The sequence below is a fragment of the Vombatus ursinus genome, unplaced genomic scaffold (genome assembly GCF_900497805.2).
Source record: "Vombatus ursinus unplaced genomic scaffold, bare-nosed wombat genome assembly UNPS02014794.1, whole genome shotgun sequence".
NCBI classification, from domain to species: Eukaryota; Metazoa; Chordata; class Mammalia; order Diprotodontia; family Vombatidae; genus Vombatus; species Vombatus ursinus.
Window position 1 is genome coordinate 28,681,951 of NW_020954572.1, and position 13,556 is coordinate 28,695,506.

At 41.5% G+C, this 13,556-nt stretch overlaps 1 protein-coding gene across 1 annotated transcript; it reads left to right on the forward strand.

Moving 5' to 3' along the window:
* The first annotated feature begins 9,345 nt into the window (after nt 1-9,345).
* GJD2 (gap junction protein delta 2) lies at nt 9,346-11,280 on the forward strand. The gene is made up of 2 exons (XM_027869860.1): nt 9,346-9,416; nt 10,383-11,280. The coding sequence occupies exons 1-2, from the start codon at nt 9,346-9,348 to the stop codon at nt 11,278-11,280; spliced, it is 969 nt and encodes a 322-aa protein (XP_027725661.1).
* Nucleotides 11,281-13,556: the final 2,276 nt, after the last annotated feature.

Genomic DNA, 13,556 nt, shown 5'->3' on the forward strand with positions numbered 1-13,556 from the left:
ACATATACATATACATATACATATACATATACATATACATATACATACACATACACATACACATACACATATACATATACATACACATACACATATACATATACATATACACATACATATACATTTACATATACATATACATTTACATAGTGCCTCCATAGATTAGTATCCTGGTTAGCTACCCACTTTTCATTTATGTGAAATAGTGATGTATAAAGAATCTTAACAGAGAATTGCAATGTTCATTCCTAAAGTAACATGAAAGTGAAACATAGATTTAGACCTGGAAGGGTCCTTAAAGATCACCTAGTTCAACTGTCTCATTTTACAGAGGGGAAAATGAGGTATTGAGTGCCCAAAGTCACACAGGTAGTAAGTAGCCATTGCTGCAGAATGTGAACCCAGGTCTTCATTCCAAATCCAATGCCCTTTCCACTAGACAATTTACCCAAGAAAATAATTCTGCAAAAAGAATCATTTGGTTGTGGAAACAAGGGTCATCTTCACATGCTCCCTTTGATAATACCATTTTCTTTTTAATGTCCCAGGGCAGGTTTGCCCCTTTTGGGGAGGTAATTCGGTGGTTTCATTAGGAAACAGACTTATGTAGGCCACAGCAGAGGATAAATCTTGCTTAATCCCAGCTGTTTATGAATGAAATGTGGATGACTTGAGCACAGGGTCCAATCCTAAACAACATGCAGTCCCAAGCCATGTAAATCCAGGGAGGCTGCAAATGCTGACTTTTCTTGGGAACAGATGTATCCAGAGGAAATTTCACCTTTCAGAAGCTGCTTCTCATTGGTGTTCCAACCCAAAGCTCACTATCCAAGATAATGTTCTTCTGGTTAGTTCAAGGATTAACCTAACCAAGGAGATATAAGCTTAGATGACTTTAGAGGCTGAGAACAAGGAATACAGTGTTAGGGAGCAGCCTCCTGATAGAACATCCCTGGCCTGGTGCATTCTTAGGTTAGAAACTGGAAACCTTAGTGCAAAAGTAGTGTCTTTGTCACTATCACGGCTTAAAGGAAGGCTTCAGAAAAGGAAGATGGACTTGGGAAACAAACAGCTGGTTAAGGAGATGGTCTTTGAGAATAGAATTTGGATTTCTGGACCATGGATTATATTTTAATAAGATAATGGGCTCCTGACCAGGGATGGAGTAAACCTAACAGAAGCTAGTGTGAATGTATTTGTCTGAAGTCTTCAAAGTCTAAACAAAAAGACTTTATACTGGGAAAAGGGGGCGGGGGAGAAAACTATTTATACTTATCTATCAAGCAAGGTACCACAGAGTAACTGCAATGTGGGAAGAATAGCAATAGTGACACTGAGAAGATCATAGGAGGCAAGAGAGTACACTATATAAAAAAGAGATTAGATAAGCAAAAAGGGGCAGGAAAGTTAGAATGGCATTGTATACTCTGAAGATATACTTATATGAAGTAATAAAGGCACTGGAAAAAGAGAGCATGTTAGAGAGCCTGTGGATAAAGTTCAACACACGTAGAGACCAAAACAAAAGTCATGACACAGCATGGCATAGTAGAAAAAGCATTGCATTTGGAGTCAGAAGACTACGTTAGTGTCTATGATATCTACTACTTGTTTGGCCTTGGACGATTCACTTTCCATCATTAAACCTCAATTTCCTTCCCTGTAAAATGAAAAGTTGGATCAGATGATCTCTAATCTACCTTCTCTCTCTAAATCCTATGACTCAGATCATCAAGCTGTCTGGGCAGTAAATATAGATTTGGATCCACTGACACCATCATTATTTCACATAATCATACAATCTAAAGATTGGAAGGGATCAAAGGTCCCTAATCCATCAACTCTTGCCCCACAAATTGTGTAGTCCAGACTATGCCAGAGTAGGACAGTTGATAAGTTTTCAACCTCAGCTTGGAGACTTCCAGTGTTAGGGAAAGCAGTCAGTTCCACTTCTGGAAAAGTTTCTAGAGAATTCTTCCTTACTTCAGGCCTAAATCTACCTTTCTGGAATGTCCAACTCTTCCCCTTAGTGCTGCCATCTGTGGCTATAAGCAGTACCGGTTAATAAAAGTGAGAAGCAGTGGAGGGGAAAACCTATTTACAGAAAGCTTAGAGAAAGTGCCAATTAATTCAGATTATTCCAAGAGCACTTTAGTATGAAACTGGAAGCAGGATAACAAACAGGAAAATTAGAAATAAGACCTGCCAAGAGTGGAAACAATTTTCTCAATCAGTAGTTGAGCTACTTAGTTTGGAATCTAATATCCCAGCCCTCATTGTACTACATGAGGAAGTAGAAATCATCCCAAAGAAAACAAAAAATGGGAAGAGCAGATAGCCTAGTTCAATAACACAGAAGTATAGTCTAGATGTACTTTAGTTTTGAGGGCATTGAGAGATTGATTTTCAAGACATCTAAAAGATGAGAGGATATTAAATATTTAGGGGAAATGACAAATGTTATTGCTACTCAAAATCCAATTTGGAAAAATATTTCCATAATTATCATATGCCTACTTTCCCATCTCTATGAAATTTGCATGAGAATAATCTATATGTCTATTTATTGTACCTGGATGAAGGTATGAAAAGGGAAAGGCAGGTTTTCACAAATGATATTTCAGAAAAAACTTCAACTTTACATTCACACTGTTTACTGAGAGATGTATGGGAAAAATTAGCTTTTACTCTACTTGTTTGTTGACTATTACAAAATTTATAGTGTTTCCTATGCATGTTAAAATCACATAAAATTCCTTGAAAATATGATAACAAAGATATCTTTGACAACCGTCTGATTACTAAGAGCAAACTATGGTCAGCTCAGAGTTGAGTGGAAGGAGAATTCCTATAACTAGTGAGGTATATTTATAGGATTTAGAAATAGGAGGTAAGAAGACTAAGATGACAATCTACAATCAGATCCTAGTGAGACCAGAATTATTGAAATAATTCAAATAGGAGCTCAACTTGTAGCATAATAAAACTATTACCACAATCAGGGAGGCAGGGCAGTTGAGCAATGAGGGCATAAAGCAGCAGCTGCTGACAATAACTCTAATTTCTTCCTCTCTAAGGCTTCTCTTTGTTACTTATTTCCTATTCATCCTGTATGTAGCTTGTTTGTACAAATGTGTTTTTGTTGTCTCCACCTTTAGATTGTAAGCTCCCTGAGGGCACAGGTACTGTTTTTTCTCCCCCTCTTCTTATCCCCAGCACTTATAAATGCTTACTGACTAATAGACTTCCTAAAGGCCACACACACACAAAAGAAGCTCCTCTGGGTGGGAGGTGAGAGACGACAGGTTATGAATAATGCATAAATTACTAAATGTGGTCACTATGTTGGTTGGCTTTGCTTAACTATTTTTCTTTTTGATAAGAAAAAGTTTAATTATGGTGATGGGGAGCTCTATCCGGGAAAAAACTATGCTGTTCAAAATGTATCAAACTTTTTTTTAAACAAGGTGAACCAGAACCCTTGGATTGGTGTTCTAGATTAGTTTGTTACACTTCTTCTTGCAGAACTAGTTTTCCAAAACATAAGAGAGAAAGAGAGAGCCAAATAAGAAGTCTTTCCAACATATAAATTAACGAAGCTAAGGATTTGGTGTCTCTGGGTGGCTTTCCTCTAGTGTTTTCCTTGTGCTATATATATCCTGGAGAAGTAGTGTGCTGGTTTGTGCTGCAAGCTGCCTGAAGTCTTCAGAACAGAAAGCTTGAGTGATGATGACTTTGTTACATGGTCAAAGAAATTTCCTAAGCCCTCTATCTTATTCTTTCAGGCATGCTTGTGTCAGAGGTCACAGGACCTTCACAAACAGCTCTAGTTTAAGCATCCTGTAGCACTCACTCCAACACTCCAATGACTCTTTGATCCCATCAATGTGACTATTCCCACCAATGATGCAGATTACAACCCATCTTTTCCTGCCCATCCTGTATGCCCTCTATACTTGTTATCCCCTAAGTTTTCCAAAAGAGGATCCACCCAATGCTCTGGAGCCTTTCCTAATTTTCTTTTGACAGTAATGTCAAGGCTTCCAATGGAGCATGTGGGTTAGCCATTAGTCATCCCTCACTATCAATATGTGATCAGCCCATCTTTTGTCATCATACATTTTGTTGATTATATACTTTGCAACATTTCTTCTGTAAATTGCTTTTCGTGATATGCTGCATCCAGCTCACAACTACCATTTGCCTTTCCACTGTGATCTTAACTTCAATTCTTTGGAGACTGTAGTGTTCAATAACTCATAACCATATGGCATTAAGCATCCTCCAGCACTCACTCCAACTCCCCAATGGCTCAGAAGAACATTGGTGTTAAAATGATAGGTCTTTGTTGCAGTTAGAAGCTAGGCATTATTAAGAGAACATGGCAATTTTCCAAAGACCTGCTCTCCTCCTGTTCAATCCTGGGCTTAGCTCATTGTCTATTTGAATAGTGTGTCCAAGACAGGTATACTAATGGACAAGCTCCAAAGTTTGTCCATCTAAGCACATAACAAACTAAGATAACACAGTATGAACAGAGTTTTAAACCGAAGGTAAGAATGGCCATTGTGTAGTTGTGAACAGAGTCCTGGACTTAACACCTGGGATCAAATCCTCCTGTACCCTCTTATTAGCTCTGTGACTTTGAGCAAGTTATTTAACCTCTCTGGGTCTCAGATTCCTACTCTGTAAAATGAAGAGGTTGGATTTATGATGGCTAAGGTCCTTTTCTATTCTAAATTTATGATCCTAGGAGGAACAAGGAAGGACAAAACCACAGTCACTACAGAACATTGTAAATGAATATTCTTTGCAAAACTTTAAAATTTTTTTCAAATGTGTAGTAGGATACAGATAGTTGGTTTATTTAAACACAGCTGACTTAATGTCATATCAGATGAGGGGTCTTCAAAAACAAAATCCATTGCACATATGAATAGGTATATGTGTCTTTTTCATACACAATGGGATATAATCTATAGAGGGCTAGTTTTGGAATCAAGATGAGCTGAGTTCAGGTCCTGTTTCTAACATATACCTTTTATGTGATCATGGAGAAGTTACGCAATATCTCAGCCCCATGGGGCAGCTAGGTGGTGCAAAGGATAGAACTCCAGCCTTGGTGTCAAGAGGACATGAGTTCAAATCTGGCCTCAGACTAGCTGTGTGACCTTGGGCAAGTTACTTAACTCGATTGCCTCACCAAAAAACAAAAAACCAAATTGTTTCCCATCAATATTTCAGCCCCTAGGATGGTAAGTTACACATGAATATCTGATTTATATCAATGGAGGGAGTTTCTACATTGAGAGAATTCCCTCATGAAACCACAGATTGAGACAAAAAATAATGTCCTCAAGACCACATCCAAATACATGAAATATGAGAACTAGACACATTTATATAGTGATAAATGTATCATGCATTATATTCTAATACTCTCAGTCATATCCAGATAAAAATATTACCATTACTTTTCCTTCAGGGTGTCTTTAATTTATTTATTTATTTTTTACCTTTTCTTTTACTCACTTGTTCCCATTTATTGAGATCCCTTACATCAAACACATACTCCAGACAGGGAGAACCAGGGAACAGGGATAGGGTAGAAAAAGAGGATTTTTGGAAATCTTTCTGGGAGTCTTAGTTGAAGAAGCACAAGAATCACAGAATTGTAGAGTTGGAAGGAATCCCAGCAGCTATTTAGCTCAACTCCTACTATCACATACCCAACAAATGGTCACTGAACCTTTACTTGAAGACTTCCAACAATGAGGAAACCAATGAGACAATTGTTCCACTTTTGGACAGCTCTAATCATGGGGAAGTTTTTCCTCACATCAACCTAAATTTGCTTCTATGAAATTTCCATCCATTGTTCTTGGTACTGCTCTCAGGGACTGGATAGAATAAGTATAATTCTTCTTCCATATGACAGTGCTTCAAATTCACGAAGACAGCTATTATGCTTCCCTCTGTTCCCCCCCTCCAAGTCTTCCTTTATCCAGGGTAAATACATTTCATTCCTCCAATTGATTCTTACATAATCTGCAGTCCAGATCTCCCAACAACCTGATTGCCCTCTTCTAAGGACTCTCCAACTTATCAATATCTTTACTAAACTGTGGCATCTGGAGCTTATTGAACACAATACTCCATCTGTGGTTTGACCAGGACTGAGTATAGAGGAACTGTTCAGAGGTAGTGTGGTACAGTGGAAAAGACAGGAAATTTGAGTTAGCCTGAATTTGAATCTTAGCTCCACTTAGCTGCACTGCCTGTATGACCATCACTTTCACTTTCTGGGACTTGATTTCCTTACCCTTCAAATTATAGGGTTGGACTTGATAACCTCTAAGCTATCTTCAAACTAGAAATTATGATGCTATGATCTCATTACTGGAAGCTATGCCTCTTTTAATGTAACTCAAGATTACATTAGCTTTTTGCGTTACTATATTACACTACTCACACATATAGAGCTTGTGGTCCACTAAAATCCCTAGGTGTTTTTTACGCAAATTGTTATCTTGGGATGCTTCCCCCATGCTGAACTTCTGAACTTCTGATTTTTTTAAAATTCAAGTATAAACCTTGATATTTGTCTCTATCGAATTTCATCTGATTAGATTCAAACCACTCTAGCATGTCAAGGTCTTTTTGAATCTTAAATCTGTTACTTGTTATATTACCAACTTTGTGTTAGCTGCAAATTAAATAAGCATGCTCTCTATGCCTTTGATTAGTAATAAAAATAAATGTTAAATAGTACAAAACCAAACACAGATTCCTGAGACACTTCACTGGAGACCTTCTACTAAGCTTACCCAGCTATTAGCAATTACTTTTTGAATGTGACCGATCAACCAGTCCCTGATTCATATAATTGAATTAATATGTGACCATATATCTCCATTTTCCCACAATAGATATTTTATTAAATGCTTTGTAAAAATCCATGTAAACCATATTTACAGTATTCTCCTGAGTTAATACTTTCCTAATCCTGTCAAAAATGGAAATAAGGTTAGTCTGGCATGATCTGTTTTTGATGAAGCCATTATGGCTCTTTGTGATCATTATTTTCTCTTCACCAATACATTTGTTGTCCTAAAGTGAGAATCAAAACAAATCAAGTCCTTTAACAGTCATCAGGAGCAGGGTTTTGTTAAAGCCTCATTTTGTCAGAGACAAAGGAAGTAAAAGGATATTCACTCTACCTTCATAATCATCACTTGATGTATCATTTACATCTTCCCTATTCTATTTCTTTATTTTCTTATGTGAACTGCTGTGGAAGTGCTCTTATGGTATCAAATGTTAAGCAGCAATAGTAGCTACCTCTGGGGAGGACAGAAAAAATGAAGCTCCCCAGGTTTTGAAATGATTTTTTTCCTTTGTCTGAACAAGACATGTATAAATAAAATCACTTCCTACACTAAGAGTCTATGCTTCAGAATTGTCATTATCTCAGGAGTCTGGGATTGTTGTCTAAAACAAGGCCCAGAGTCTGTTGCAACTAAAGGACTCATTGAAATGCTTTCTTCTGTGTGTGGTTTAAGCCATACATGTATGTGATCTCCTCCCAAGTAGATGGAAACAATTCTGAGAGCATTATACTTTCAAGAAGAAATCCTGACACATTCACAACTCTTCTTTTAGAGTAGGAACACTAAGCATTTTCTTTCCTTATGCTGATGGAAAATACTCCTAAACTTTGAAAACTACCAATGTCTTCTAATTTCTAGCCTTAAGCTAATGAGCATGCTGGTGTGAAAAAATTCCTAGCCACTAACTGAACATTTTGCTCAGGCAGATCTGGCAATCCAAAGCAAATGAGGACTCAGAAATTAAACTGGGCTTATTTGGGGAAGAGGGTGGTTGTGTAAATAGAGAAAGAAGGAAGTAGGAGTAATGCTAAATTTCCAGTTTAGACAATGTGCCTATTCCTTGTCCAAATAAGGAGGGTAGTTATGCACAATCTTTCTGGAGACGTCCTATTTCTTAGCTCTCTTACGAACCTAAGTAAGAGGGCGTCCACATACAATCGCTGCACTGTATATACGTTAGTACCCATTCAGATAGACATATGCGTATACATGAGTAGACACATACTTCTCTGGACATAGACATACACACGGACACGTTCACACCTATGTTCACACTTATATAGCCAAATTTCCACAGGCCCATGGAGCCCCTTAATTCCAGCCTTGCTCACAGACACTGATTACCTGCATCCTTGCTAGAACTTTTAAATCAGCCTCATTTTGGCGCTGTCGAGGGGAAATCCCAACGCCGAGCCCACCATGAGTACACTAGATGAAAGGAGAAAAATGAGGCTGAATACCAGAATGGCTGAGAAGAAAAGACACAACTGCCCTCATCCCTTTACTTGTGTCCCCAAGCTCCTCACCTCCCATTCCTATCTTCTCCCCGGCTACGGGAGTAGTCTGGAGGGCAGGTGAGCTCCCGGTGCTACCTGGGCGCTGGGCGGGCGGGGAAGGAATGCTTTGGGCGGCTTAGCGGGGAGGAAGCTGGAGCTGGCCAGTTAGGGAAGCTGCGATCATTCCTCTTGGAGCCTTCCCTACTCCCTCTTCTCCTCCCCCAATTGGGAGACCCAGGACTCACTCTCATCTCTCCCTCCCTCCTCCTCCCTTTCCACGACGAGTCCCCAGCCCCTCGGGCTTGGGCGCGCAGCTACAACACGCCGGCGCTCACTCCCCTCCACCAACCTGGAGTGACGCAAGCACAGACTACTTAAGGGAGGATTAGAGGCGGCAAGACGCGGATTCCCAGTCTGCTCCGCTCTGTGCACTCAGGGTCGCGATCCTGGCCCGGCCTCCGAGGCGGGAAGTAAGGCAACAGCCAACACTCTTTGAGGCTGCAAGACGAGGGGCGGGCTGCCCTGGGACAGAGACAAGGCAGGGACCTTGGCTCCCCCCCAATTCACCGACTGGGAAACAGGAGCAAGAGATCTCTTTCCAGCTAGCAGCAGCCTAGTGACCAGTACATTCTCCCAGTCGCCCCCACCCCCTGCCTGGACAGAAGTCACACAGGGAATCTTCCCCAGGCTGGACAGCAACTGACCGGTTGGTGCCCTAGTCCCTGGACAGCACCAGCTGCTATCCCACGTCTCTGGACTTGCTTGGATTTTCCCCCTCTCTTTTAAGTGGAAAAAAAAAGAAAAAGGGAGGGAGGGGGAAGAGTAGTGGATTAGGTTTATTTTGTTTTTATTTTTGGTCTTTAGCCCCTTGTTGTCGGGTGGTGACTGGGGAGGGGGCCAGGAGCAGGGACGTGCCCAGCGCTGCCCAGTCTTTGTCTGCTGCCTCCGAATGCACAGCGATGGGGGAATGGACCATCTTAGAGAGGCTGCTGGAAGCCGCCGTACAGCAACATTCCACTATGATTGGGAGGTAAGGGAGCCAAGCCGCGCTGGCCCAGAACCTGACAGCGTCCACCCCTTCCCATGGCCCCTTTTCCTCACCGATTCGAGTCCTCTTTCGCGCCCGTTTCCATCACCCGTCTTTCCCTCTCTCCTGCCTGGGCCCCTGGGTTCTGCATATGGTGGGACCAGCCCAAGCCCAGGGCTGCCCCACTCTCTTCCGGCTACTTCCTTCTCTCCCTGGGATCTTCTTGAAAGTTGATCCCTTGCTGGGAGGCCCCTTCCGTGGGGTAACTCTTCCCCCATCGGAACCGGAACTCTGGGCACGGGTTGTTGGGTCCCCTAGTGCTCCGAGTCAGAGCTGATCTCCCTTCTGTTTCCTAAATAGAAGCTGGAAGGGAGTATGGTGTTTGGAGAGAGAAGGGCGAAGAGGGAGATGGAGTCATCCTTTGAGGCTGAAGCTTCTTTCCTCGATTTATTCAAGAAAGCTTATAGTGTGAGAAACACACACATACACCAGGATTATTTTTGTGTGTTTATACATATAAATAGACTATTTTAAATATAACATTAGGACAATATTTACATAGAGGAGAATGAACATTTATAGAGTCCATTCACAATGATGCATATCCCTAGTTTGCATTTATCGTAGTTGTATGTATATGCCATATACATAATGAATATATATGCTGTGTAGAGATGCATTATGTATAGATGTGTCTGAATCTCTTGCATATACACACGTCTCCAATAGATAGGCATACGCGGGACCTCTGAAACGGAGGTGTACAAATCCCAGATGATCAGAAAGCATCACTGCTCTCAGATTCCTAGGTCAGGACCACTGAATGGTGGACAGCTCCCCAGTCAAAGCACCAGGAAAACACCATGGATGGGATGGGAGGAGCAGGGGATCCCTAAGCCAGCAGCAGGCCACTGAGTGACTCTCAGCCCATGACATTCTTTCTTTCTCCCTCCTTCCTTCCCTGCCTAGGATCCTGCTGACAGTGGTGGTGATCTTCCGGATCCTCATCGTGGCCATAGTGGGTGAGACAGTGTATGATGATGAGCAGACCATGTTTGTGTGCAATACCCTGCAGCCAGGCTGCAACCAAGCCTGCTATGACCGAGCCTTCCCCATCTCTCATATCCGCTACTGGGTCTTCCAGATCATCATGGTGTGCACCCCTAGCCTCTGCTTCATCACCTACTCAGTGCACCAGTCTGCCAAACAGAGGGAACGCCGTTACTCTACTGTCTTCCTCACCCTGGACAGGGACCCTCCTGAGTCCATTGGGGGTCCTGGAGGAGCTGGGGGTGGGGGCAGTGGTGGGGGCAAGCGGGAAGACAATAAGAAGCTGCAAAATGCCATTGTAAATGGAGTACTACAGAATACTGAGAATACCAGCAAGGAGAACGAGCCAGACTGTCTAGAGGTTAAGGAGTTGGCCCCACACCCATCAGGGCTGCGCACAGCAGCACGCTCCAAACTCCGTCGGCAAGAGGGCATCTCCCGCTTCTACATCATCCAGGTGGTTTTCCGTAATGCCCTAGAAATTGGGTTCCTGGTAGGCCAATACTTCCTTTATGGCTTCAGCGTCCCTGGACTGTATGAGTGTGACCGCTACCCCTGTATCAAGGAGGTAGAATGCTATGTTTCCCGGCCCACAGAGAAGACAGTCTTTCTTGTATTCATGTTTGCTGTGAGTGGCATCTGTGTTGTCCTCAATCTGGCTGAACTCAACCACCTGGGCTGGCGCAAGATTAAGCTGGCTGTTCGTGGTGCGCAGGCCAAGAGAAAGTCAGTCTATGAGATCCGCAACAAGGACCTGCCTCGGGTCAGTGTACCCAATTTTGGCAGGACTCAGTCAAGTGACTCTGCTTATGTGTGAAAGGATAGATGGGGTGGGGGGAGGACTTGGGGAGATAGCAAGCCGGTTCACTCTCTCCATTCGAATGTGGGATAGGGTTTCAGAGAAACTTTTAGACAATGGCCTCAAGAAGGGGAAAAGAAAAAAGCCCAATCCAATAGAAACATGGGCAAATGACACACCATTGACCCCATAGAGTTAACTGGGTAAAGAAAAGGCTTCTTGTGTAAATGGGTACTGTTTACCTCATGGGCTGGTATGACCTGACTAGCAATGGACACAAAAGTTTACTAGTTAGGACCACATTGAGCTTTGGCTGGGCCCAGGACATTGGTGAATGGTGGGAGTGAAATACTTCCTTGGTATTAAAAATTGTGATCAACCTCCTCATTTTATCCCCTCTTCCTGGAAAATAGGACAGGCATCTCTGAAGTGCTCCTCTTCTTCTCCACCAGCAAGCCCCTCCCCAACACCCTGGGACAGCTTGCCAGCTTTTTCTATCTATGACCTTACAGCATACCTACTATGGCTTTCTTACCAGTCAACCAGAGGAAATTGTTTGGGGTGCGCTGTTAGGACTGGCTATTGAAGAGGTTTGCTTTTGAGCCCAGATTGAATGGTCCCTACTTATGATGAAAACCTGTAGAATGTCTCAGATCTCCAATTTTCTAACTCAAACTGCACTGGTGCTGTTTATTAGGGGCAAGGGGTGGGTGGGAAGGGTATTGTAATATGCAAATACAAAAATACTTATATGAGGGTTGTTGCACTGTTTGGAATTGAATCATGAGCCCCAGGACATCTCTGCCACCTAGCTCATGAATTTTTGAGAGTGTCCTTTTTATTTTTAATTTTGGAAGTCTATCAGAGCCACAGAGTTTGTAGCTTGGTGTATCTCACTTACTATTTTCTAATGTAGTTCTCTTGCACAGCACTACAGCGCTTGATTTTTGACATGTTTTGGATTTGCCTGTGCGCTCCCACCAGAGACCTTAATCATCCCACATGAATTCTGGATTCATCAACTTTATCAATTCTTTAAACACACACACACACACACACACACACACACACACACACACACATTCCCTAGCACTGGCTTAAGTAACCTGGAACTAAATACTATCCAGCTAACTTATATATTTATTTATATTTATTTGAGACATATACCAAAGGCTCAAAAGTCGTTGCTTTGGACTGTGAATAAATGTTACCTTCTCTCTGCTCTTATTAATTTAAGTGCCATATAATAACCTTGAATATTTCACTATGTATTTAATCAAAGAGTTGGCCAGGGGTACCACTTAGAATAATAATGTTTTTATGAAACCCTTTGTTTCCTTTACATTATGACCCTTGATATAGATATGACAATGGTGTAACATACAACAGTGATCCATCTCAAATAAAGGACTTGCCTTTTTTTGTAAAAATAGGACTTTCTGAGCTCTCTTTCTCCTTTGCTGGGGCCTCTTTTATTTATAGAAGCTCTGAAATTTTTATATTTAGCAGAGAACTGGGAAGAGAGGACAGCTTAATCAACTTTATTTGATGATGACTCCAAATCCCAAACAATCACTCATACAGGAAATGTTTCAGAGACCAGTGTATTTTGTGATATTGGGGGTTGGGGTTAGCAGTGGGGTCTTAGGATTATGAGTGACCTCATGTTTAACCTCTCATTTTGGTTTTCCATCTGGATACTCTCTGGGTGTCTGACAAAACTTCCTTCAATGTACGTTCCAATATCATGAGTCAGCCAGCAGAAACTGGTTCAAGGAGTTGAATGGTCTCTGTTTCCACCACTTTAACCCTGTTATAACAGACCTTTGGAGCAGACACAGTAGACCTCATGATCTTTTCTTCTAGGTCCCACATTTCCAAATTGATTCTTTCCTGGAAGATAAAGAAAACTTCATCTGTCTTTTTATCCATTATTTTATGTTAGGATATTTCAGAAGAGAATGTTTCTTTGCTGTCTGAAAATATCCCACATTTTAGAGTTTTCAGTGTTCTTGTGAGTGATGGCATCCTTCACTAGTGTGTGATATCAGGTTCAGTGGACTTGGCAGGGTATTGATAAAAGTTACAGCTTCAAAGTTAAAAAACTTGATTTGAGTCTTGGCTCTGGAATTCATTAGCCAAGTCACAATCTCTTTGGGCCTGTTTCAACAAATATAAAATAGATATAATACACTACCCAACTCCCAGGACTCTTATGAGTATCAAATCAGATAATGTATACAAACACTTTGCAATTATAAAGTGCTAAAAATTTGTGAGCTATTATTATTATT